The sequence below is a fragment of the Triturus cristatus genome, chromosome 12 (genome assembly GCF_964204655.1).
Source record: "Triturus cristatus chromosome 12, aTriCri1.1, whole genome shotgun sequence".
In the NCBI taxonomy this organism is placed as follows: Eukaryota; Metazoa; Chordata; class Amphibia; order Caudata; family Salamandridae; genus Triturus; species Triturus cristatus.
Window position 1 is genome coordinate 474782541 of NC_140595.1, and position 27817 is coordinate 474810357.

A 27817-nucleotide genomic window follows, 5' to 3' on the forward strand; every position below is an offset into this window, starting at 1 on the left:
CACCCAGATCAATCGGGCTTCATGGCACACAGAAACACGGCACTTAACTTGAGGAGGCTTTATGGAGTGTTGGGATGACAGGGTTCCATCAGAGAGGATACAGTGGTGGTATCATTGGATGCCGCAATGGCCTTTGACTCCATTGAATGGACCTACCTCTTTGCAGTAAAATGTACTCCCCCCCTCTACAGCGACTGAAACAAAACGTGGGAAACTGGAAAAATCTTCCAATATCGTTATTGGGAAGAGCTGCATTATTTAAAATGATGTCATTACCGTGTTTCCTATACGCCCTTCAGAACTTCCCAAACCCGGTTCCAGCAAAGTACTTTAAAGAGGTGGAAAGTATCCAGAGAGAATTGCTCTGGGATGGACAACCCCGCATATCATTCCCGAAACTGGTGCGAAGCTGGTGTGAATGGGGAATCTGACTACCTGACATTAAAAAAATACTATTGGGTGGCCCATCTGGCCGCTGTCAATCACTGTACATGTCGTCATTGGGATGACCCAGGCTATATGATGGACAAATGGCTTTTACCAGGGGGTAACTTTATTATGGCTCTTTACACTAAACCCACAACATTTTCTCTGACAGGACCGACCGGACATTCAGTTCAGGTGTAGCATGCTGCTATTAGAAGTATGGGTTTGGTACAGAAAATTACGCAGGCCACTCCCCTGTGGGATTCGAAGGAGCTGGGCACCCTGAGGAAAACGACGGGATTCGATAGATGGTACATGATATGGATTTCAAGGGTAGGTGACCTATGGAAAGAGGGAGGGGTAATACCATTCGCTACCCTACAACAGGAATATGAGATGGCTGACACAGAATATTTTTGCTACCTGCAAGTGAGACACGCATTGACATTACAGATACCCAGGGGAGGTTCTTTGCCTGAGGCCTCACCCCTCGAGGACATACTTCTGGATGGCTATATGCAAACAAAAGCGGTACCCCTAACATATAGAAAACTGATTAATAACGCCCCAGACCCATTGGGAACGGTTTGTGGACACTGGGAGAGGGATGTTTCAGAGCTGGATGAGGACGAGTGGCAGGAAGCGTTGGCCTCCCCTCGAAAGGTCGCGATCTCCGCTCGACTGCGATGTGTCCAATTAAAGATCCTCCATAGCATATACGTCATAGGACCGGCATTAGCTAGGATGGGTAAAACGGATGACTCGGGTGTCGGAGATATTGTGGCCAGGAGGGTACATTCATGCATATATTATGGGAGTGTATACACGTTCAGAGATACTGGGCAGGAGTCCACCATTGCTTCAGGGAGGTCCTTGAGGTGCGAATGGAAATTGATGCCAAATGATGCCTATTAAACATCTGGGAACCCACAGACCTGAATAGCAAGGATAAAATATGGGTGACACTGGGCCTGATGGTAGCTAAAAGAAATGTGGCCAGAACGTGGGGCGCAAATGCGAAACCTACATTGGAGGCCTGGAAAGCTGACATGGACTGGTGCATGATGAGGGAAAAAACTGTTTATATTGCAAGAGGCTGCACGAAAAAATGGTCGCAAATATGGGGCTAGTGGAATGACTATCGTGGCAATATCTGTGTCCCACCAACTGTTCCCTCTCTTTCCGCTCCTAAAATGCCATAAATAATGTAACACAGGACCACCAAGTATTGAAAGTTGTAATTGATTTCTGTATGTATAATGTGTGCTAAACCAGAATCTATTCCATTGATTGTAAGATACAGACGTTTCATCACTGTTAATAATAAAAAGATTTATTAAAAAAAAGAATGGTGTTGGTATGACTTGTGTGTGCCCAATGTGTTTTGTTGTTGGTGAAAAAATTAACATTGTATTAGTGTTTGTGGGTTGTGTTTTGAATGGCTGGAAAGGAATCTGTGTGTGTACATCGGCTGTGTGAATGGTGTGCATTAACATTGTGTAAATGGTGTGATTGTACATGTCCGAGTGTGTGTATGTCAATAGTGCAAATGTGTTGTGCATATTACAGTGGTTAGTGTGAAATGTGCGAATGAAGTATGTGTGATGTTGTGCCAATGGTGACAGTGCATGTTATTAAAGATGCCTATAGAGGATACACCGCAGGAAACACAATTCAGTAAGTAATAAGACCCGAAAATGTTGCTGAAGATTGCAGGAGTAATACCGAAATCCAGATTGACATCAGCGGAAAATAAATTAGTGTAATCCATTATACGTTATATTATTTTTATATTTGTTATAGAACCAAATGCAGCTTGGTTTCACAAAGAATGGCAGACCTAGCTGGGTGATGGGGTAGATAGGTCTTAGCCAGAGGATGGTTGTGGTCTATTTAGACTTGAAGAAGGCTTTCATATTGTTCCTCTCAGAACACTTTTGAACAAGCTGATTTGCCTTAGGATTGCAGAGGGTTTGCCAAATTAAGTTAGTAACTGACTTAGTGCTAGGTGGTAGCGCGTGTTGGTTATATGGAGTCAATCATGAGAAATTTGAATTGATGTCATACTTGTTGATTCCCAGCCCCATGCTCTTAAATGAGTTGATGATAGGTAATTATATCAATTTTAAGTTGATTCAAAGACCTACCATTGTATTGCTAAATCAGAAATAGTGTAAAAATTAGACTTGTTTTAAAAAAGTAGGGGGAGTCGGCTTAGGTTGAGGGCAGTCGGGTGAAAATCATGCACTTGATACACCAACATTTGGAGGAGCACTGCGTCAAGGTTTAAGGGTCATCAAACAGAGGGAATATCTCAGATGACCTGAATAAGGCTAAGCAATGTGGCAAGTCTGTAGCTTGGCAAGATGAATGTGGGGATACGCTGGGAGATGCTCATTGAGTAGGAATGGGCAGATTGTGATACAGTTGAAATACAGTATTGATGAGCGTTCATCTTGTTTAGCATGTCCAATAATGTAAATCATATATCCAGCAGGATAACGCCTTGTGTAGACAATCGAAAGATAAGCCTATCAAACAGAAACATATTTTAATTCACAACCACTATGAGGTGAGGTGCAGCAGAATGCGTGGGGGTTGGTGGACACATGGAGGGAGCACCACCCACTGGAGAGGGACTATTCTTTCTATTCTGCCCCTCATGAGTTGCATGTGCGTCTGGATGGCATATTATGCTCTCCGGGCATACAGGCTTTGACTCGCCATAGCGAATACTTGGCGAGAACCATATCGGACCACAACCCATGTCTGGTTATAGTGCACTGGAGTAGGCAGCGTCAGACGATACCCACCTGGCGCCTGAACCCGCAGATGCTGGAGGACTCGGTCTTCCATGCAGAGGTCCGAGATGGCATCACAAATTATTTTACAGAGAACTCGGGGACAGCGTCCAAGAGGGCGTGGGAATGGGACTCGTTCAAGGCGGTCATCAGAGGGATATGTATCTCCTCCACGGCCGGGGTCCGGAAAACGTTATTAGGAGACATAGAGAAGGCGGAGGCTGCGCTGCGCGCCATGGAGAGAGCACAGCACTTGGGGGAGCAATCCCAGGATGAGGTGGTTGCGGCGCGAGAACAGGTGGCAGTGCAGGTAGAGCGGCTCCGCTGTTTTGACTATAAGGCATACCTCGCCAGGGCGCATGCAGAGAGGGACAAAGAAGGGTCGCTTTTGACATGGTTGGCGACTCCGAATGCGCGCGGCTCTCCCATACTTTCGCTGACCACCGGGGAGAGGGTGACAGTGCACTCTCAGAGGGAGATTAATGGTCAGTTCTTGGCGTATTATGCCGCCCTTTATACTAATACCATGCAAGACGCTCCTGGGGAACTGGAGGACTTTCTGACGATGGCCCACTTACCAAAACTGGACCCCACTCTCAAGGAGGCGCTGGGGGGGGATATCTCGCTAGGCGAGATTCGGATGGCGATCAAACACATGGCGCACAAGAAAACCCCGGGCACGGATGGGCTCCCTGTGGAGTTTTATGTGGCCTATACGGACCTACTTGCCCCACAGTTACAGTCGGTCTACCAGGAGGCCTGGAAGGAGGGTCAGTTGCCTGCCTCAACACCTGAGGCGCTGATTATACCGCTCCTGAAGAAGGGAGGGGACCCGGGTGCCAGGACGGCGTATCGTCCACTCTCTATGCTCACCGTGGACTATAAGATCCTGAGCAAAATCTTGGCCACGCGATTGTTGGCACATATGCCCTCCTTGATACACCCTGATCAGGCTGGGTTCATCCCCCGACGGAACACGTCGACGTGTATCCGGAGACTATTGCGGGTTATGGAAGTGGATCGTCTAGATTTCCCGGCCGCTCTGACGCTGTCAGTTGACATGGAGAAAGCCTTCGATAGCGTGGAGTGGCCTTACCTGTTTAGGGTCTTGCAGGAGTTCGGCTTGGGGGATGGGTTCGTGCGCTGGACGAGGTTGCTTTACGCTAACTCGGTGGCCAGGGTGCGAACGGGGACCACGATATCGGCCTCCTACCCAGTGAGAAGGGGAACGAGGCAGGGTTGCTCGTTATCACCTTTGCTGTTCGCCCTGGCGGCCCATGCCCGACTGGGACGCGCATACGCTGGGCTGTTACTGCGGGGGGAAACCCATTATATTTCCCTCTATGCCGATGATCTACTGCTTTTCCTGGCTGATGCGGAGGGGGCCTTACAGGGTGCCAAGGCGCTACTGCGGGACTTCGGACACTTGTCGGGCTTGAAGGTCAACTAGGGCAAGACTTGTGTATACCCTGTTACACAGTGGGAGGAGACCCCCCCCCCCCCCCCCGCCCTCGGGGCCATCCGCTGTGAAGCTAGCTGTCTGCCGTACCTGGGAGTACATATCTACCGCACCCAGCAAGATCTGTTGGAGGGGAATGTAGGGAGGGCAATTAGAGGTCTAGCGGGCAGTATTAGATTCTGGAGCACCCTGCCTCTTTCGGTAGCGGGGAGGGTAGCGCTACTGAAGATGGTAGCGCTCCCGCGACTGTTGTATTTTTTCCGTACGCTCCCTATCTGGGTGCCGGTGTCGTTCTTTCGCAGGCTCACAGCCATGATCACGGGCTTTATCTGGGGATCTGGCAGACGACGGGTGGCGCTGGCCACACTGCGACGGCCCAGAGCAGAGGGAGGGCTTGCTGTGCCCGACTTCGAGTGGTATTACTTGGCGGCCCAGCTGCAATGGCTAACGCAGGCGGTGGCAAGGGAGTTTAGAGGTCCCGACGACCCGCAGGGCAGGGTGATCCCGCGGCATGTCCTTTCTTTTATTGTCTTCCAGCAGCGACTCGAGCTGTCGCAACTGACGCTTGAGGAGCGAACGCTCCGGTTGTGTTGGAACCGCAGCTTGCAGAGGGTCGGCACTGTTCACCCCTACGCCCCGGAGATCCCATTGGGTATGTGCACGGCCCTCCCCCAGGGCGGGGACTGGTCGGGGCTGGCTCAGTGGGAAGACCTAGGGATACAGATGGTGGGGGACCTGTACCTCAATGGAGCGCTCCAGCCATTCCAGGGACTGCAGGATTCCTTTGGGATCCCGAGGGGTGACTATCTACTCCACGCAGCCCTGGTGGCAGCCCTACAAAAGCACTGGAATACCGGACTCTCTGAACCGCAGACGGCTGCCGGCTGTCAGTATGTGGTCATGGCGGCGGGCACAATCAAGGCCATTACATGCCTCTATCAGCGAATGGCGATGGAACACCTAGCCCCTTTGAGTGCGCTGAAGGATAAATGGGAATTGGACATCGGGAAGCCCATCCCGAACTTGACGTGGCCCCGGTTACAGAGACGGGCCTGGAAGAGCACACGTAATGCCAGGTTTCAATTGGTGCAGTACTTTATCTTGCATAGGGCTTATTTGACGCCAGCTAAATTATTTCAATATTTTGGGGGTCCCGCTCCGCAGTGCCCTCGCTGTGGGGAGGAGGGGGCCGACTTTAAGCACATGTTTTGGTCCTGTGGCGTCCTCAGCGGTTATTGGGGGGAGGTCATTGATTGCTTGACCCAAGTAACGGGGCGGGAATTGGGGGTGGAAATGGGAGTTTGCCTGTTGCTGTGGTTTCCCCACACACCGCGCACGAAAGTCACGAGCAAGTTTTGTGACCTAGGGCTGGTGGTGGCTAAAAGAGAAATTACCATGCACTGGAAGTCGAGAACTGGCCCCAGCTTTGCGAGGTGGAGAACTACCTTCACAAAATGGGCGGGTAGCGAGAGTACACTTCGGCTGCAGCTAGCGCTGCGGGGAAATGATGAAAAGGCATTAGACATGGCACATGCATGGGAAGCGCTAATGGTAGACCTCCGGGGGTGGGGCGCAGAAGCGGAGGAGGGTTTTGAAGCACAGGAGCAGCATGCAGCAGAGTAGCGGTGGAGAGGTAGCTGACGGGGCACACGTGGGGGCGGGGGGGCTTCTCTTCTCCTTGCTGCTTGGCGCCTGATCATGGGGGTGGAGAGTGGCCCGCGGCAGCTCCCACGGCCAATCACGAGACAGACTTATCCCGGTACCTGCGACTATGGCACACTGACATGCGGGTGGGGGGAGGGAGTATTTGTATTTGGGGAGTGTTGGGGGGCAGTGCGTTGATAGTTGGAAGAGGTCTGCACTGTACCATGCAATGGAGTATATTACTAGGAGAAGACCAATGATATGCTGGTCCTTGCAGATGACTGTTGTAATTGAAATATGCAATAAAAATTGTTTTTGCAAATGAGGTGAGGTGCAAGATTTTAAACATATTAATTCTGCAGGGAAGGGTGGACAGGGGAATATGAAACTGATTCACAGTTCTAAAAGCATAGCACACGTTTCAGTTCTAACATGAGGCCCCGTTTAGAGTTCTGAAGCACAGGAGTAAATTGAAACATATTTCCATAGAAAAGATAATAGTATTTGTTTCAAAAGGAGGAAATGAAATGCTCATTCTGCTTATGAAAATGATTCATTGTTTGTTAATTTTTTCCCTTGTTTCTGCTTTGCGTATAATTACATTTGAATGTAGTGTTCAAATACTAATGCTGTCATTTAGAGTGTATTTGTTAGATTAAAAGTGTTTAGTAAACCTTGTTTATCCACATTAGATGCCCTGGAGAGCTGTTCTGATCCAAGTATGACAGAGTGGGAGAGAAGAAGGGAACAGGATGAGTTTATGCGTGCAGCAGTCCTCTACAAATCTTCCAGTTCAACTTTATCCTGCAGATTCACCCGTGCCAAGTATGAAGATGACACAGATAAAGTGGAGGTTCCAATAGACATGGAGGTACCAGTTTATAACAGTTTAAAGCAGTTTATTTGATTTTTTTTTATAAAGCGCGAAAATGACCCTTGCCGGTATCCGAGCGCTGTACATAGAGGCAGAAGCATGCATGAACTCAGAACAGTTGCGGTCAACATTGTAAAACAACAAGGAGTAAAAATCAGGTACCGGGTAGAGGGCCCTGCTAGTTCAGTTTCTCATATAGTGCAATATATTTCCTGTAACATTCAGTAAAATGATCATAGAGTGGCTCGTCACAGCATAGTTGAGTAAATGACAAATCTGTAATCTGCCCAAGAAGTGTTCTTCTATTATAGTTCCGGAAGGGCCCTAGAGTAAAATAACAGTTTAACATCCAATCAAAAATACATAGCGAAAGATAGGTTGGTATAAATGTCAAATCTATCAACAAGGGGACTAGAGAAAGAGTACATGATGGTGCAGTTAATGTCCATTCAGGAAAAGCCATTTGGCCTATTTCTTGAAATAGGAAGTGGAGGGATTGGTTCTCATCTCCGTTGGAAGAGCATTCCAAATTCTAGGTGCAAGGCCGGAGAAAGCACGTTTGTACGTACTTTTGTTTTTGAATTTAGGAGGTTGCAAAAGTAGTGTGGACGTACTTCTTAAGTTCCGACCGGAGCCAGGAAGAACAACCTTGTTTGCCAGATAGGCCGGAGTGTTGAAATGCAGGGCTTTATGTGTGAGGCAAGCTATTTTGAAACGGATCCTGGCTTCAATAGACAATCAGTTGAGCTGCAAAAGGTCAGGTGTGATGCGATTGTGTTTTTTGGAGCCTGTGATGAGCCTGGCCGATGCATTGAGTGTGGCTCTGAGAGGGGCCAAGCTCGCTCTAGGAAACCCTGCAAGGGTCACTAGGCCTTATTCCAGTCGTGATATCACCAGGGATTGTACTGCAGGCTGTAAGTCTTCTGGCGGAAGGAACGGCTTGATTTTCTGAAATTGTGTTAAGATGAAAGTAAGAACCCCTAATAGTGGTGCTGATGTGAGTTTACATATTAAGGTATTTGTCCAAGGTAATGCCCAGTGATTTAGTGGAATGAACCACGCGAGTTGTTTTTGCCATTCGCGGGTCCGTGCAGAGTGGTTGTGTGGGGCAATCAGCAGGAATTCAGTTTTGAGGGTATTCAACAAAAGATGGTTCTGGGCTAACCATTGTTGAGTTTGCGAGAGAGCCTCATTTAAGGTTTTAATGTCCTCCAGAGAGGAGATCTTCAGGTAAAGTTTTGTGTCGTCCACGTACATGTGGTAATGAATTTGAGAATTGTTCAGAATGACAGTGAGAGGTTTCATATAGAGGTTGAAGAGCGTGGGCGAGAGTGTGGATCCTTGCGGAACTCCAATCCTGACCGGGGTACTGGATGCGAGGGACTGGTTGAGTTTAATCCTTTGAGTGCAGTTATTTAAGAAAGAGGCAACCCACTTTAGGAATGGCCCCGAGAGACCCATCCTAAGTTGAAGAAGATTGATCAAGTTTTCATGTTTGATGGTATTGAATGCAGAAGACAGGTCCAGAAGGATCAGAAGACAGGGACCATTTCGATCTAGGTATTTCAGGGTGTCATCCACAATGTGAGTTAGAGCAGTTTCAGTACTATGCCCTGCTCTGAAACCAGATTGACGAAGGTCAAGTAGTTGAAATTTCTCTATATGGTTGCAGAGCTGCTCGTGTACGCATTTCTGGAGGAGTTTGGCTATTGTCATGATGTTGGTGATCGGTCGGAAATTGTTAGGATCAGATAAATCCGAATTGGGCTTCTTAGAGATGGGAGTTACTTGCCCAATTTTGAGACAATCCTTGCAGGAGAGATTCATGAATGATCCTCGACCAAAGGGGTAGAATGGCCGAGTTGAGGTCTTTAAAAAGAAAAATTGCCAGCAGAGGATCATTGAAGTGGTTGGTAGGTTTTATAGTTGTCATAGCATGTAGTAGTTCTGTGCAATCTGGCATGATAAAGGAATTCCAAGAGGCACCATTTTTGGGAGAACAACCCCTAATGATGTGGTGTAGATTAGAAGTGGCACCCTGGGAGTGTTAGGTTGCATCTCCTGTTCAGTTTTCTTATTTTTTTCAGAGAAGTGCACTGTGAAGTCCTCCCCGCTAGGAAGCGGAGTCAAAGAAGCCAGGTTGGGGTTGGAAGTGTGGTTTTCTTCCTGTTTGATGATTTCAAATAGCATCTTGGGTCTATTTTTAGCACCGTCCAGCTGCTCCCTGAAATTGGTCCGTTTTAGCAATGCGGATTTTTTTGATGTAGGCGCTTCTCATTTTCCTAAGCTGATAGAGGCTAGTAGTGGAAGGCTCATTTCTCCAAAGCCTCTCCGTAAGCCTAAGTTTACGGCGTTCGTCATTTAGGGTACCATTAAACCAAGGTTTGGATTGTTTGAGAGGGATCCTTTTAAGTTGTTTCGGCGCAATGGTGTCAAAGATATTTGCCACAGTGCTAATGTAGTGCTCAGAAAGATCATCAAGGTTGGTCATGTCAGGGGGAGGCTGAAGTCTATTCATAGTGATGGAAGTAAGATCATTAATGTTGATGTCTCTCATGTTGCGAGACAATTGTTTAACTGTAAGAGGTTGTCCCTTTCTGCGAGTGGTCTTTTCCAGTATGTGAAAGGCAATTTGATGATGATCCGACCAGTCACAAGGTAGGATGTCATCCAGTTGGATAATATTGTCTCTAGCAATAATGAGGTCGAGGGTTGCGCCTTTGTTGTGGTTAGGTCCATTACAAACCTGAGATAAGTTGAGATCCGAGAGGAAAGACTTAAAGGAGTTGACTAAAAGATCATTGGTGTCATTCCAATGGAGGTTGAAGTCTTCGAGGAAGATATGGTATAGTTGATCCGAACAAGAGCTGATAACCTCCATGATTTGCTCTATGAAGAGCAAATTGTCACCCGGTGGATGGTAAATCGTGTGAAGCACACAGACAATCTTGCCCTTATTCCAAATTTCTGCTACTAGTAGTTCACAAGAAGATAGCAGAACATTCTGAGATAGTTTTGTAGTTAAGCTGGAGCGATGAATGAAAGCAATGCCCCCCCCCCTCCCAAATTTTCCCCAGCCGATCACATCATATAATGGCATAATCAGGTGGGACTAAGATGTCAAGAATAGGGGAGAAGGCCTCGTTGAGCCAGGTTTCTGTGAGAATAAGTAAGTCCAAGTCTTGCGCTAATATGAGTGCAGAGATGTCCGCAGCATGTTTCATGGCTGATCTGCATTTGATCAGCATCAAATTAATGTAGGGGGAGGTGTTAATATCTTCCTGATGAGTGGTAGTAATTTGGAGTAGGTTTTCCTTATTAACCGATCTGTAGTTGACCCTGGGTTCCCTGTCCGGGGAAATAGCAGGGATGTTAAGAGCGGAGTTAGAGGAGGCGCCTGGCCATGTGCCATTGTATGAGAGTACAAGAGTGAAGGTGTCCTCATACGAGGAAACCTATGAGGTCTGGATTGATGGTTAGGAAAAGGCCTAAAATTCCAGCCGAAACTACCAGCACTACCAGGTCCAAAGGGAGGAAAAACCAGTATGTCCCTCTTGTTGTCGGAGAGAGCAGAGCAGTAAACAGGTAAATGAACAGGCTCGGAAGTGGGGAAGGAAGAGGCATATGGTATTGAAGGTGCTAATGTTGTGGGTAGACCCATAGGTAGGGCTTAGTATACAGAATTGAAGGAAGTAGAGGTGTAAGGTGCAGCGTGGGAAGATATAGAGGGGGAACTGTTGTGATGGATATAAGGCGATGTCAGGTTATTAAGTGTGTTTTTTTGATCCCCTTAAAGATATTGTCAAAGCGTTTGAGATTCCTGTCAGTGGCTTGAATAAGGATGTTCCCATTATTATATAGAGAGATGGTCAAATCTGCCTTGAGGGCAGGGGAGGGTAGCGTGGTCAAGCGGAAACCGTGCGGAGTTTTGGTCAGTAGCTTGGTTGTCAGCATAGAGGTAAGAGTCTTTCTCCACTGGGCTCTTCTGTTAGTGTAGAATATGAGGTCGGTCACCACAGAGCCCTTAGAGGAAGTAAATGTGTCCGAGATAAGTGTTTCCAGCCATCGTTTGAGAAGATTGTGTTTGAAGGTCTTTTTTGCTTTCAACAATAGATTGACGGGGTAGATGATCTTACAAGCATTCAAACCTAGCTGAGCAAGAAGGTCAGCGGCGCTAGAGGTGTGCTGCGACATGATGATGGTATTAAACTTTCAAAACATTTGAGGCTCCAAATAACATGCCATAATTAAATCTTTTGCAAAATATTGGTGTTTTTTTAAGGAGATTACAAATATTTATTAGCTGTAAACCATTTCACCCACAGGCGATTGTGTCCTCAGTGGGTTTTTAATACTGCCTTCAAGGGTTTGGCCAGCAGATTGCAGTCTTCTGTGATTGCTGATGCTGACGGAAACTCACCACTTTGTGATGCCAGAGGCTTGTAAGAAATACCTTCCCGAGACAGAAGGAACTGGGAAGACAAAAAAGGACCACAGCAGTACTTTATAGTTGTCTCAATCAAAAAAACACCAAATACATCTGGGAACTGCTAGCGAGATATAATTATTTTGTGATGTCCCTTCCCACACTTCCTCATCATTCTTCAAAACTGACCCACAAGCGTTGGGCTTCTATATCTTGTTGCCTAAGGTCATTTATCCTGATTATGGACTATGGCACACACTTTGTGGGTACCTTTGCTACCATTCTCTCTTTGTAGCCATGCATTTTAAAATTTGCAGTGCGTAGAAAAAAGTCTCTTCAGATTTGGAAATTATTTCGCTGGGTCCTCTCAAATCATGGAGTATTATAAGTCTAGCACTGGTGGACACAAAGAGTGGTCATTGAAACCTTTCTATACTGAGGGTTAACTTTCCAAGAACCTGGTTTGAGATGTCTGATGTTATGAGAAACTATTAACCTAAATCTTCTGGGCTTGGCCCAAATTCCATTTAGGACCCAACATTACTGGGGTTTGCTCAGAGGTGTCTAGGAAACAAGGGCCTGAAAGCAAAAGACGCACAATTGATGGACGGAATGCAGAACAAGTCAAAACATTCACCCCCAGTCAAGAGATCTGGGTTAAATCCATCATTCTTTTGCTCACCATGCCACCCCAGTTTAGACCAGGCCATATGCAAATCAGTCTTGACCCTGTGCCTCATGGGAACAGTCCAGCCCGAACTGCCCAGCCAGGTCCTCCCTGGACCGGAAACAAGCATCCTAGGACCGGTTTTGGGGTTTCCCTCCTTCTAAGCCAGGATAGCTTGATTCCAGTGGCACAGTGAGCCCAGGACCAACGTCTAGCCATACCCGGCGCACATAGGGCGAGAAAGCAAAAGACACACGATTAATGGACGGAATGCAAAACAAATCAAAACATTCACCCCCAGTCAAGAGATCTGGGTTAAATCCATCATTCTTTTGCTCACCATGCCACCCCAGTTTAGACCAGGTCGTATGCAAAGGGCCCAACATTGCACCCTTTCTGAGGTGCTGCATATGTCTAAATCCAAGTCAAATTTTGACAACACGTTCTCCCCTTCTGTGGCCCTAAAGCCTAGGAAATTTTGACAAGCTTTTCAGATGTAATTTTGATTTCTGGTTGCCCCAGAAGCATGATAGTGCCCCATGTATTCAACCATTCTGTCAACATTTCAATTATGGCATCTAGAATGATCAATCTTGCGTTGTGTGCAAAGCGAGTCAAAGCTAAATATCTTGGGAGATGTTATCAATTTATGGGAAGTTTCAAAGGAAAACTAATTTATCTTTATTTGGATATAACCCTGGCCCAGTATATTGCACCTTCGCATGGTGCCTTGGAAGGTTCATGCCTTTTTCCCCTATATCTTTGAGTCCACTATGAGAGCCTTCGTTCCCAAGGTTCTCTACATCTTCTTTACCCAGTTTATAGCTTCATGTGGAATGAAACCAACACCAATATCTGGCACACATTGTCATGCAGATGTTGTATGAGGTTCTTTATCCCAACACAAGGCCCTTGGGGTGACTACATCTGGGATGTCAACATCTCTTATTTAACTACTTTGTTCCTTTTTATTTTAATAGATGGAGCATTCCTCAAGCTCTCCAAGACCTATTTTGTGGTTTGTTTTCCTTTCTCAAGCCATATAGACCCACATATTGCTATTACTTTTGTTGCAGATCTAACCACAGCCAGCCTTGTGAAGAGCACAACATTTTGACACTTTTTCCATGCACTTGATCTTTGATGGAGTTAAGGATTATCTTAGGCAGTCAAGGAATGCCCCCCCCCCCCCACGGACACACCATTTGCTCCTTTACCATTCCTCCATTCCCAGAGATAAACCACAGGTTAAGGCAATATTCCCTATCGTCAGGCTGAAAATCCTCAATGTCAAGTTAATGTTAAACCAGATGTGTGAATATGTACTCTAAGAACATTAAAACAGTCATATCTACCTCCCCCACATACCGTGCTGGGAACACTCGTCTTTAGCCCTTTCTGATCCAAGTCCTTCTGGGTCACTTCTGCCCCCAGTGATTTATCAGGACTTGTAACTTCAGTCTGCGGGATTCAGAGTGTTTAGAGTTCAAGCTAGTGTCTCTGTGACCACAGGGTTGTGTAGGGAGTAAATCCCTTGAGGCTGATCTGTAGACCCCCCAACCACAGACCTCAGCCCTTTGTAAGTGCCATTTGTGCATGTCTGCTCCTCTAAACCTGGATAGAAGGTCAACACTGGTCTAGAGAGAACCAGCATGCTGATTAGTTTGGAACATTAAAGGCTCTAAGGCAACAAACCATGTTAGGATTGCAGGATTTGTATCTTTCATTTGAGCCAACCACTAAGAGGTGCATAATATGAAGAAGCGGCCTGACAGGCAATATTGCAAAGATTTCACTGCCCACTTGATGGCTAGGCACTCTTTCTCGATTGTGGAATAATTAATTTCCGTAGGTTGTATTTTCCTACTAATATGCACTAAAGGATGTTCTATCAGCTTCAAATCATTCGGGAATAGGACAGCCACCAACGCAATATCTGATGAAAGGGTAGTGGAAAATTGGGAGCAACATTAAATGAGCTCTTCACATAGAACCGATCCTAGGATACCAAATGCATGCAAAGCTTTTGTAGAGTAGTCAGTTAAGCTTTTAGAAATGCACCTTTTTAAGATCTCTGTGAGTGGGACTGCTATGGTGGCAAAAGGTGGAACAAATCGGCAATAATAATCTAGGAAACCTAAAGAAACCCTCAGGTTTTTCTTGGTGTTTGGAATAGGCATTCATCTAATAGCTTGAACCTTGTCAACCTGGTGTTTGATCAGTCGTTTCCTTAAAAAGTATACTGGATAGCACTCTTCATTTGCAGCCAGGCTCCTCTTTTCAAGATTAACATGAAGTCCTGATTCTTTTAAGGTCGACAGCACATTTAAGAGATGTTGGAGCCTTGAAGGCCACTCTGGACTATAAATAATTATATGGTCCAAGTACGCTGACACTTGTAATGAGGTTTTAGAATGGTGTTTTCAATCTTTGAAAAGTCACTGGGGCTCCATAGGGAAGGGAGATCTGTTGATAAATCCTAAAAGGGGTAGAAAAGCAGTTTTCTCCCGATCTGATGGGGTTAGTGGGATTTGCCAAAAGCCGCTCCTGATATCAGCAGTGGTAAGATATTTTTGCTTGTCCTAGTTGTTCAGTCATCTCATCGATACAAAGCCTTGTATATCCATGTTAGAAATGAGGTTTCTGATTGGCTAGCGTACACACCTAAGCCAGGCAGAACCCACCACTCTAGTCAGGGCAAGAAATTACGCACCAAAAATAACCTGTGCTCACCCCAGGGAGCTTAGCACAGATGAGTCAGGCTTATCTCCAGAGGCAATGTGCGCAACACACTTACAACAGTGACACAATAAATACACCACAAAAGAGACTATATAAGAATATGGTTCTGTATTGTATATAAACATGGACCAAAAAAACATGAACCAATAATTACTTTGCCCATTAGGCAATTGTCACGAACATCACAATGCGTGCAATGAGAGACGGGTCCCTAGGTTGCACATGTCGTGAAAACACCATCACTGCGCTTACAATGTACATCCTGAAATAATATTTGTTATCCTTACAATGCAAGGCAAACATAACATATTTCATAAGATCAGGGCATGAAATGCAGCAGTTAGGTTAGGAAGAGGAACATATAGAATCATAAATTCTGCACATACTATACAATCCTGTATTAGTACTCGTTATCCTGTCAGCTTACGGCATAAACATGACATACATTATCACATCAGAGTATGAAATGCAACAGGTTATGAAACAAATAGAACATGAATCCCCAGTAATGTAGAAATCCTGTACTACCACTAGAAACGTCCACAAACATAAGCCCCTGGGGGCACAGAAGCTGTGGCACCCCTACTGGCGGGGTTACGGTCTTTGGCATTGATTTCAGGTAAGCCTAGTACATAGGCCGCAGGAGCACCTGCATGCCTATTATGAGGAATATGGTAACTGCTGTATGACCATAAAGAGATCGGGTCTCTGACGCGGATCCCTCCCGTAATGGAGAATTATGGACCAGTGCAACGCAATACCTAACCGAGGCTCCAATGCCTCCAAAGTCCTTCTCCGAGAATCATGAAAGAAGGAGAAGGCACAAACTGCAGGATTCACACATAGGCTTTTGAGATAGTGATGCTCTGATCTTGCAGGAGATGGGGGCATAACCCTGCAAGGTTCGCCATTGCCTAGCGAAACTGAAGCACTCCCCTGTGCTGACTGACGTCAAAGTCGACTGGGTAGCAACGATACAGTGCTCACCATGCGCTGTCCAGATTGAGGAAGCGTTCACCACGCGCTGGACTCTCTGGGAATCAAAGCGCTCAGCATGCACTTCTGGTTTACAGGCGGAAAAGCGCTTGACACACGCTGGTTGCTAACTTCTTTTAGAAAGTGCCCACACTGCAGCTTTTGGGGGCAGAACCAAAAGCGCTCCAACAGAACACTTGGGCACAAAGTAATATAGCAGGCATACAGGTAGGCCAGCACATAAGAACCAGGGATTAAGATGGCGGTTCCTCCTAGTAGCTCAGCACCCCTCTATCAATGTGCAGACTGTAGGGACCAATAAGACCAAAGTCAGTGTACAGCTGGCAGCAGGACAACAAGCAGAAAAGCAATCCAATGAGTTCTTTAGGCCACCCACCAGATAGCAGTCAGCAGGGCAACAACAGAAGAGACGTCCTGGTGAGTCCTTTGGGCAGCACAAGCCGGCCTTCTGAGAGTCCCAGTTCCAAAGGTGCTCTGAAAATGTGGGGTCAGAGCCCCTGTAATTCTACTCAAAAGGTCTTTGATGTAGATGTGACGTCAAAAGAACTTTTAGAAGTGCCCAACACCCCCATTCAATCCCAGCTCTGGCTCCAGACATCAGTAGGGGGTAAACAAGCTGTTTGTGTGAGGACAGGGCCCAGCTTTTACAAATGTAAGAGCATCCCGCCTCTCTTTCTCCCATCCCAGGAAGACCATTCTGTATGCAGACAAATGCAGATGCAACCCTGTTACACCCAACTCTTCCTGTGTGATGGCTGTCTGGAAAGTATGCACAAGCCCAGCTGTCACTCTGCCCTAGACGTGGAATCGAGCCAGGCTGCAAAGTACGAGTCTTAAGCACATAGAAATGCCCACTTTCTAAAAGTAGCATTTCTCAAATAGTAATGAAAAATCCACCTTCACCAATGAGCAGGATTTATCACCACTATTCCAAACATGGCAGCGCTACTCCTTTCCGATAGGAAATTACCACTGAAAAACATGTCTGGGAATTCCCAATGCAAACCTATGAGAGGAGCAGGCCTCTGAGCAGTGAGAAACCAAATAGGCTGTCTGTCACTACCAGGACATGACATACAATTTTACCTACACAGCGCTCTGCCCACAGGGCTTACCTTAGGGGTGACTTAGGTGTAGTAAAAAGGGAGTTTAAGCCTTGGCAAGTAGTTCAACTTGCCACGTCAATGTGGCAGTAAACTACGCATGCAGACACTACAGTGGCAGACCTGAGGCCGGTTTGAAATGCTACTTCTGTGGGTCGCTCAATCTTCGTTGCAGGACCATTAGTAGCATTTCATTTACAGGCCCTGGGTATATGGATACCCCTGTGCAAGGGACATAAAAGTAATTAAATATGCCAAACAAGTGTAAACCAATCATACCATGTTTTAGGGGTGAGAGCATATGCACTTAGGCACTGAATAGCTGTGGTAAAAGGCCCAGAGTCCTAAAGCCAACTAAAAGAGGGTAAGAAAATTATGAGGAAGAAGGCAAAACGTTTGGGGATAACCCTGCAAAAATGGCCTGGTCCAAGAATGCATCAAACCTGGTTGTGGGCTTCACTTTTCCAACATCAATATACAACCATATCAACCTTTATGGTGTAAATACTAGGGCTAGGCAACAATTCCATGGGCTACAAGAGGTCTCAATTATGCCTTCCCTTAAGATCCTTTTGACTTCTTTTCAACATCTTATGTTTGAGCGTCAGGAATACGATAGAGTCAATTTCTGATTGTCATTTATTTTAATGGTATACAGTGTTCTATTAGATGAGTGAAGCCTTGTTTTTGTGAGAGTAACATGGGTCGTTGCTCTAATCAGGTTCCTAAATCTTTTCTTTCAAACTTAATGAGAGAATCTCCCATGATTCAGGAAGAGCAGATTCATCTACATTGGGCAACTTCACCTCAGCGGACGTTGTGGATGCGACCATTATGGGTACTCTGTTTCCTTTTTTCTGATTGAGAGTTCAAGCCGCAGATTCCTTACCTTAGAATATTACCCAGGCATCAGGCTGGATTCGAACATTTTTGAGCACTCCCTTTGTGCACTAGTAGGTGGCATTGTTAAGCTCCACATGGTGTCCGCAGCATTGTCTGTGCCGGAAGTGACGTGCACGGTCCCTGTATAGGCTCCAAGCCAGCGTGCTGACCACAGTTTCTTCTTTTCTGTGCCATCAGCGCTGGTCCAGATGAGCTCCCCACAGTCATTTTTTGTATGGATTTTTTTGACGTTTTGTCTAGGTTTAGTATGCCCTTTTTCTATCCCATTTTTTGAGATGTCCCAGAAGAAATTGACTGGTTTCAAGCCTTGCAGTGCCTGTCACCGACAGATGTCTGTGACAGACCCCCACTTGGTGTGTCTGTGGTGTCTAGAGTGGGATCCCCACTCCACGTCTTGCGTGGAATGCCAGACCATGAACCCCAAGGCCATCCATGAAAGAGCCATGAAGCTTTTGGGACTGCTCCCGGAGTCACTTCTTTGATCTTTGTCACAATCCCATTCTACTTCATGTAAGCACAAGAAGAAGTCGACGTGCTCTTCGACTTCCCCAAGTCACACCCATCCTTCAGACGACACGAGGGAATGATACCACAGATCTAGGCCCCGCTTCCAGGTTGTCCCTGTGTAGCCGAAGTCTGACACAGGGTCCGCTTTGCGCTTCCATAGTTTCATATAGCTGGAGTGACCCCCACCAGGCACGAGAATTTTATGCAGCCATGAGCCTCATTTTTTGGATGTCGAACCCTCTGAAGTGCCTCTTTTATCCATGCGCTTCATAAGGTTCTTCGACTGGGACTTCGCCATCATGTCCTCCTTTGGCGCCAGTTGGGCCTTCAGGGTCCATTGGTGGATCTGGATGAATCCTGGCCGAAACGTCACAACCATCTCCAGGTACTGTTCCAGTAATGCAGTTCCCTGCGGCGCTGACCCCATTGTGATTCCCGACACCGATATGGTGCCAGACCGGCGTCGACCAGGACCATATGGCCTGAATTGGAGATAGAGCCTTATTTCCTGGTGGGCCCTCTGAGGAACACAAACGGAGAGGATCTGAGGATCCCTATGGCTACTCCAACCCCTTAGCCGAGACCATGGCCAGTGCTGATGCCAGTGGTCCGGACACCTCACCGGACACTGGCCTCCCCTCCCCACACACACAGTGGCTACTGGAAGGGGCTTTTTTTGCGATGGTGGTCCGAAGGGTGGCTGAGGTCCTGGACCTGCAGTTACCCATGGCCGAGGTCAAGACCAGTGTTTTGACAGAAGTGCTGCAGCCCGGGGTATCCTCATCAGAGCCCTTACATCCCTTTAATGAAGCCCTCACAGATGTCCTTCTCTGGGACCCAGCCCTCATCTCACAGCACCCCTCCCTTGAGAGGCTGATAGTCCAGGCCTCATCCTCTAGTATGAATCCTGGCACATTCCCTACCACAGCACCGAATAGGGAATCCAAGAGGCTGGTTACATTTGGCAAAATAATGTTCTCTTCCCCCAGCCTCGCACTGTGGTTAATGAACGCTGCGTGCTTATTGGGCAGTTATTCCCACACTGTGTGGGATACTGTTGCGCAAATGGCGTCCATGGTCCTGAATGAGGCTCATTCTCACAAACTATTGCTGACCGGAAAGATGCAGCAAAGCTCACAATCGGATTGGATACGACCAACTCGCTGGTCAGAGCTATTGCTTCCACTGTAGTGCTTCAACATCATGCCTGGCTGAGAACAACTGGCTTTTTGGGGGATGTCCAGGCATCCCTTATGGACATGCCCTTCGTTGTTACTCGCCTTTTTGTCCACAAAGCGGATTTGGCTCTAGAACGATTTAAGGACATAGGGCCATCGCTAGTTTGTTGGGCCCTGCGACAGCTACAATCCGCCTTCTGTGGCTGTTAGGGGCTGCCAGTCACGTATATTTCCCCCTAGCCACCACAACCAGTAGGTATCATAGTCCTTTCATGGCTGAAAATGCGGCTCCCACAGGGCTTGGGGGAACCAAAACCAGAGGTTAACCCAGTCCACAAACCCCCTTTCCCTGGCACCCAATTGGTGGTAGGATTCTGCCGCTCCTGCCCAGATGGCGGGAAGTCACTTCAGACAAGTGGGTTCTTCAGATCGTCCAGCGGGACAATGCCCTCCCATTCTAACAGGACCCACCTCCCTTGCCACCATCTACAAGTCAGCTGACGAAGGACCATCTCTCGCTATTGCAACAGGAAATACTGACTCTTCTGGCCAAAGGAGCCATTGAGAGGGTGCCGGCATCTGACGGAAGTCATGGTTGCTATTCTGGCTTTTTTCTCCTAACACCCCCCACTTGCCCCCACACACACTACTTCCAGAAAAATAAAAAATTCAAGATTCTCCCTTTGGTTCAGGTCTTTTCTGCCCCTGGAACTTGGAGACTGGATGGTAGCGCTGGACTTGCAGAACACTTACTTCCACATCCCCGTCCTCCCTGCCCATAGGCGTTCTCTGTGGTTCATGGTAGGCCAAGAGCATTACCAGTTAGCTTTGCTCCCCTTTGGTCTTACCACCACCCCTCTGGTGTTCACAAAAGTGATGGTGATGGTTGCTGCTCATCTGCGGAGTCCAGGGGTTTCAGTTATCCCTAATTTGACGACTGCCTGTTGAAGGAGGGCTCGCCCCAGACAGACCTCTCCTACCTTCAGCCTACGCTGGATCTTCTGCATTCCCTGGGGTTCACTATCAACGTTCTGAAGTCGCCTTGTGGCCAGGGAAGGCCTCTAGGGGCTGCAGCACTCGTTGTGCCACCCTTAGAGGCCCTGTACCCTTACACACACACACACACACTGCCTTTGCAGGCTGAGTGTCTGGGTGCAGGACAAAACAAAGAGTCGACATGGCACACATCTCTGTGTGCCATGCCCATCACCTACACTGCCAAGGCGTATATCAGTCACCCCTCTAGCTGGGTGCCTTACGCCTATGGTGTGGGCACAGGAGCAGGAGCCCTGTGCCCCTACAGTACCCGGGTCCATTCCTGGGCACTGTAAGTGCAGTGCTGCCATTTAAGAGTACATGGTGCTGAGAGCTCGTCAAACACGAGCTCCACAGCACCATAATGGCAACACTGAAGACTGGGAAGTTTGGTATCAAACTTCTCAGCACATTAAACCCACACTGATGCCAGTGTGGGATTTAATGTACTAAGCACCCCAGAGGGCATCTTAGAGATGCCCCCTTACAGCTGACCTACAATCCACGTCTGCTCTGAGGCTGCCCAGGCTGCCACACAGCAGACACGTTGCTGGACCCCTGGGTGGGAGAGCCCCTGCTCTCCCGGGCCTGCAACAATGCACATCCTGGGTGACGTGAGAAATCTCCTCCCCCAGGATGAGCAAAGGGAAGCTTCAAAGGCATGCCGCCATTTGGAGTTTCCCCAGGCCACTGCAACCCCCCACTCTGGCGGGAAGCTTGGCCGGAAACCCCATACAAGGTCAGGGGATGTGCCAGCCTGCCCACCCCACCCCTCAGGTGGGGGAGGCGAGGTGAAACACATCTCCGGGCTCTCGCCATCTTGAAGATGGGAGGCCCTACCCTATCAGGATTAGGCTACTGCCCCCCTCCCACAGGAGAGAGGCAGGATAGGGGGTGTACCCACCCCAGGACAAGGACCCATTGGTCCCTGGCCTTCACCTACCTATAACGCCCCTAAATCTAGTATTTAGGGGCAGCCTGAACCTTCCTTCCCCAGATTCCAGATTCGAAAAACTACAAGAAGAGCAAGAAGAACAAAGACCTGCCCTGCAGCTGCAGCTGCTAAAAAGGGAAGAAGACACCAACTGCTTTGGCCCCAGCCCTACCGGCCTGTCGACTCCCGGACCTGCACCAGCGCGGCATCTCTCGTGGCCAGCAACCTCACCAAACCCGGAGGACCTGGCTACCTTTTGGCTCTAAGCCCCTGGGACTCTCATGAGTAGAGGCTCTACTCAGAAACCTATTTCTAACCCCTGGCAGCAGCCCGGAACCGCGAACCCAGCACACTCTGCACCAGCCAAGCCTGGCCAGTGCCGGAGTGGACAAAGACCCTGAGGACGACCCCACGGTGACTGTGAGCCCGAGTCCGGCACCCAAGGACCCCCCTCGACATTCCGGAAGAAGCCTGCAGCCTCAGAACAGAGTGCCACCCCAACCGCGATCAACAAGAGGGTAAGATTTCCGACATCAAAAGGCACCCCTGCACCCGGCGCCCTGCGGCCCCCTGTGCCCAATCCCGGGGTACCCACCTAACCTACAACTACCCAACTTACCTCTCGAAGTGGTGGTGGCACCTGAAGCATCCTCGTCCCCGAGCTTGCAGCCTTTTTCCTAACCGGAACATTCCCATTGATTTCCATTGAGCGCCCGACGGCTCAAAAGCACCCTGCACCCAGCCGTCCGAGTGGCCCTGGCAGTGCAATCTCTACACTAGCCTACTTCCCCACTTGCCCTGAGTGAGTGACCAGGAGCCCAGCTCCCACAGCCACGTGGCCTGCTAGTCAGCAGCCACCAAACCAGGCCCCCCTATTCCTCATAGGCTAACATTGGGCCTAACTCTCTCTGCACCCGGCCGTCTTGAAACCGCTGAGGGTGAACTGACTGTACCTACCTGACACTGGGAGACTCCTGAGTCTATGCCCAGAACTTCAACTCTGCCAGTCGAGAACTTACCCTTAAACCGCGATCTTCATTTTCCTCATAGGGTAACATTGGCTGGCTTTTTCTTGGAAATTCTTCTAAGTGTGAACTTTTCAAAACTCAAAATATTCACCAAAAATCAGCCGAGTACCAAAAACGAATTTACTCACCTGCTCTTAGGTGAGCTCCCAGTGCTGGATCTTGGTGCCCAGCACTGACTCTGAAAAGTACCCACAACTACACTTACCTTTAACTCCTTTTTCTTCCATAGGAAACCATTGGCTGCTTTTCTGTGAAATTTCTTCTAAGTGTTGATTTCTGCAATCTTGAAATATTCTTTTAAAATCGTACAATTTCTGCAAACGTAATTACTTACCTGTTTCTGATAAAGACCCCAGTGCTGAGTCTAGCTACCCAGACCTGGATTACAAAAGTAACGATAAAGTACTCTACCTGCAACTTGAATTTCTTGCCATAGAGATCCATTGAATGTTTTCTTTGAAATATTTTCTAAGTGTCAACTTTTGAAATAGCTAAATATTATTTAAAAGTCAGTACAGTAATTAAGTCGACTTTCACCACTTGATTCTGAATATTGTCCCAGGGCTGGATCTAGGAACCAGACCTGGAATTCCAAAAGTAATCTGAAAAGTAATTTATTACAAATAACCTGAATTTACCATTGAGCTCAATGCATTGTTATGTTTAGGAAATAGGATTGTTTATTGCAACCAACTGTGACTATTTACAAAAATCCATTGCTTATTGCAAAAGTATTTATATTTTTCTATTTGTATATTTTTCTAAACATTTGTTTAGATTTTCTTTTGACATTGTTGTACACAGGTGGCTGGCAGTGCCATCTTTCAGGTGCACACTAAATTGTTTGAAATTCGATTACTTTTGAGTACACTGTAACATTACAGTTTTAGTTTGAGAATATTGAGTGCATACTTAGCTGCTTTTTTCTCAAGTTTTATACCTTTTTACTGCCTTTGCAGCTCACTTTGCACCATTGATTAATTGTAATACTGTAAAAATGTCGTTTGAAGAGATTGTACATTTGACAGACAATCGAGCTCACACGAAAGCATATACATCAGCTGAAGCTAGTGACATCTATGGGCTGATCAAGGAAGCAAGGGCATTTGATACATCCACAGGCTCAACCTTACAGCAGCTTCGGCAATTGGAATACTTAATGCGCCGCGAAGTCAATCAGCGCCTGCATGCGACGGCTCTTGTTCAGTATCATAAAGCGAGCAGGATCCCAAGGGGCTTGCGTTTAGCGATTAAGCCCATGCTATTTAACATGAACAAGAAATTTATGGAGAAATGGTACGCCATTCTCAATAAGTGCTCCTTGGATTTAATCCTTTTGATTGTGGAAGAATTATCACAAGTCATTGTTGAGCTTGAATCTGAAATTAAAAATTTGCAGGCTACTTTAATAGCTCAAATGGCACCTGAAGTTTGGTCTAAAACACTTGATGACATCAATCTTAAATTAGACAACTATGCTAAAGAAATACATGAGCGAAAGATCAGAAAATTCCGCAGGGACACTATTGATTATAAGTTGGATGAGGTCTACACCTGGGCGGAAGTTTACGCCCAGAAACGTAACTGGCAGAAACAGGGAACTACCTCCTCTGAGGAGAGTTTAGTTTCGGTTACAGACACTCAGTTGTCCCGTCCACCTGCCCCTACTCATGTTCAGTCACAAGACAGTGAACCAGCTGAAACTGGGCCGAGTACATCTAAGGTGTCTTTTTTGGAGATAAGCCCAGCGTCGAACCAACCTCCTACAATAACTCCCTCAGCAAAACCCGCAGAGGGCACAGATTCGACAAAAACAGGACCCTCAAGAAGGAAGAAACACTAGTAGTAAACATTTCGTCTAAATCTTTAACTTCCAAACAAATTTCAGTTCTCAACAAAGGCTGCTCTTTTGTTCCATCATATACAGGAAAGGCTCTTGATTCGCAGGTTGATCTTTTTAAATTCACTAGAAAGCTACGCCTTCGATACTTTTTTTCCACAATTGAAACTACTCCCAATCCTACAGTAGAGGATGGTAACTTAGAATTCAGACCCAAAAGTTCCTTCCTACCTCCTTTCTCACATAAAACGATTGATTTATTTGAGAATTTGGTCAAACAGGACTTTAAACACATTCCATGCTTAAAAACAGCGTCTTTCAACTTGACAAAAGGTGAAAAAATGGCTTTGAATTCTCTAAGATGTAATACCACTCTTCATTTTACGAAAGCAGATAAGGGAGGGGCACTTGTTGTGATGGATCGTACTTATTATGAAACCAAAGTTGAGACAATGCTACTTGACCAAGATACTTATATTCCACTCACTACTGATCCTACCAGTTCCTTTTTGTCCTTATTGAATTCAATTTTACAGAATGCTGAGGATATGGGCTGGATTAACACTAAGACCAGAGAGTTTTTGTTTACGAGATTTCCTCGTAGACCCTCCTTGTACATGCTGCCAAAGATTCACAAAAATGTAACTGACCCCCCGTTGAGACCTATAGTCTCCGGTTGTGGGTCGATTCATGATTCACTAGGACGATACTTAGATACCTTTTTTCAACCAATGGTGCAGTCTAGTCCATCCTATCTACAGGATACTACGCATCTATTGAACATCATTGCAGACATGAGATTGCCATCGTCATCTGAAGTCTTTTTTTGCACTATCGATGTTGTGTCTTTGTACACTTCGATTCCCCACGTTGAGGGGATAGAAGCTGTTGAATGGGCCTTACTTAAGCAGGACTCCATCAGAGCCAATAAAGTGTTTTTATTAGAACTACTACACTTTTGTTTATTCCATAGTTATTTTCAATGGAAGGGCAATTTTTTTCTTCAAGCCAATGGCACATCGATGGGCTTTTCTGGGGCACCCAGCTATGCCAACATTTTTATGCTTAAATATGAAACTGACCATATTCTTTCCAATCCATTGTGGGCATCTAATCTTCTGATGTATCGTCGATATATAGATGACATTTTGGTTGTATGGCAGGGGTCTAAACATGTATTAGTGTCATGCATCCATCAGTTGAATACAATTAATCCTCGTATTCAATTCACATATTCTGTTGATCCTCTAAGTATTGCATACCTTGATGTCACTCTGACAAGGACAGGAACTCACATTGATACAGCGGTATATAAGAAACAGACTGATCGAAATAATGCTTTGCATTATCAGAGCTTCCATCCTTGGTCTCTCAAAAGACATTTACCTTTCTCTCAACTATTAAGAATCAGACGCATTTCTTCTGACCCTGAGTCCAGTGTGCAGACCATGTATGAATTCAAGGATAAATTTCTAGCTAGAGGTTATCCTCTCAAATTGGTGAATGATGCAGCAAGTCGAGCAATGACGAAGAGTCGTGAATCACTTCTTCTTAAGCAGGACAAACCGGTTTCCTCTAACCGAGAAGTATTTGTATCCACTTTTTCTAGAAATTCCAACTACATTAAAAAAAGCATTCTACAACGTTGGGACTTACTCCAAAATGAAGCTGATTTTGGAAATCTTTTCTCTGAGCAACCACTATTTGCTTATAAAAGGTCCAACAACTTAAAGGAAATGCTTAATCAGACTTCTGTCAAACCCACCATGTCATTTAGAGGTATGACTACTTGTATGAACTGCTCACATTGTCACAATGCCGTTACTGGCAAGTACATAACTCATCCCTGGACAGGGAAAAAGATCACCCTTAACTTTGATGCGAATTGCAACAGCCACCATGTCATATATTTCATCAAGTGCCCATGCGAGATGTTTTATGTTGGCAAAACGGAAAGGTCAATTCGGGTTCGAATGACTGAACACAAGAGTAGAATTTGCACTAAAACCACCAGTTCACCTCTTGCAGTACACTGGCTCGAGAAAAAGCATTCTATTGCACAATTGCGATTTGGCATTTTAGAGAAAGTGACATTACGCCCTGATAGAGATATGACTAAGTTCCTGCTGCAGCGCGAAGCGTATTGGATTTGGTTCATGCAAAGCCTCTTGCCAAAGGGGCTTAATGACAAGTTCGAATTGGCCTGTTTTTTATAAAAGTTCATCATCAGGTTCATGCAATTTATTGATGTATCATTCATGTATAATGCCTATAGCTTGTTGTATTTGTACCCCCACTTGATGTAAAGCATTATAGGTCGTGCATCAGTTGTTGTTCTTCTCTCCTTTTTTCTTTTTTCTGTTGTATTTCTGTTGTTTATTTCTTACTCGTATTATTATTTTTATTTTTATTTAGTTATTTTCTATTTAGCTATTTTTTCACCTAGTCAGTTTGGGGTTTATATTTTACTTGTTTTACATTGTGGAACTTTTCTAACATGGCGGCCGTGGGATACGGCATAGACATAGTGGAAACGCTAGTCCTGTTTCCATTACCATACTCAGATTAAAACACGCCGACGCGGGCGGCTTTTTTGAAGAGCCAGCGTTGTTGGTGATTTGGGGTGTAACACAGTTTGATTGGGTAAGTGATTACGTTGTTTTCGCAATAGACTCGAAGCAGATTTGGTTTCTTACTAGTATGCTGAAAATCGCGTTTTGCTATTTTTCAGAGCTTGCACGTTGGCTGCACTAGAATACTTTCTGTGGGTCGATTATTTGGATTAATCTCACTTTTGTGAGAATTAGTGGTAAGCTTTGCTTTTTGGCTAATTTTACATTTATGTGAACGAGATGTTACGATGAGGTCTTTGGTTTAATTCACGCATTTTTTACAGTGGTACTCCAGGATTGCTATATAAACATTTAGCTTTGTGCTTCTGACACGCCATTTGTGGTTCACCCATCGTAGTTTTTCAGGTATGCATTGTTTTTGCGAAAAGAGGATAGTTTTGATGCAACGCATTGGTTTCTTGAGGTGGTGGTGTTGTAATGGTGTTACACGGGTAATGGTTTGCGCAGTTATTAACAAGGTACTGTTTTGAGCACTGATGTTTTTTTAAAACACACACACTTTTTAGGCATTTATCACCATGTTGTTTCGGTTTCTTTGGTGGTGGTACTCTACTTCTGTTGTAATGACCATAATGTTATCCCCTTGCGCTTTCCTTGTACAGCATAACTTAATATAGTGTG

The 27817-nt window shown here is 46.2% G+C and overlaps 1 protein-coding gene across 1 annotated transcript in view; it reads left to right on the plus strand.

The window, feature by feature from the left end:
* The window catches only part of GPATCH1 (G-patch domain containing 1), a 366682-nt gene that overhangs the window by 160490 nt on the left and 178375 nt on the right, over nt 1-27817 (plus strand). Inside the window, exon 12 of the mRNA XM_085636704.1 lies at nt 7023-7201. Coding sequence (XP_085492830.1) covers nt 7023-7201 — 179 coding nt within the window. The remainder of the gene's footprint in view (nt 1-7022; nt 7202-27817) is intronic.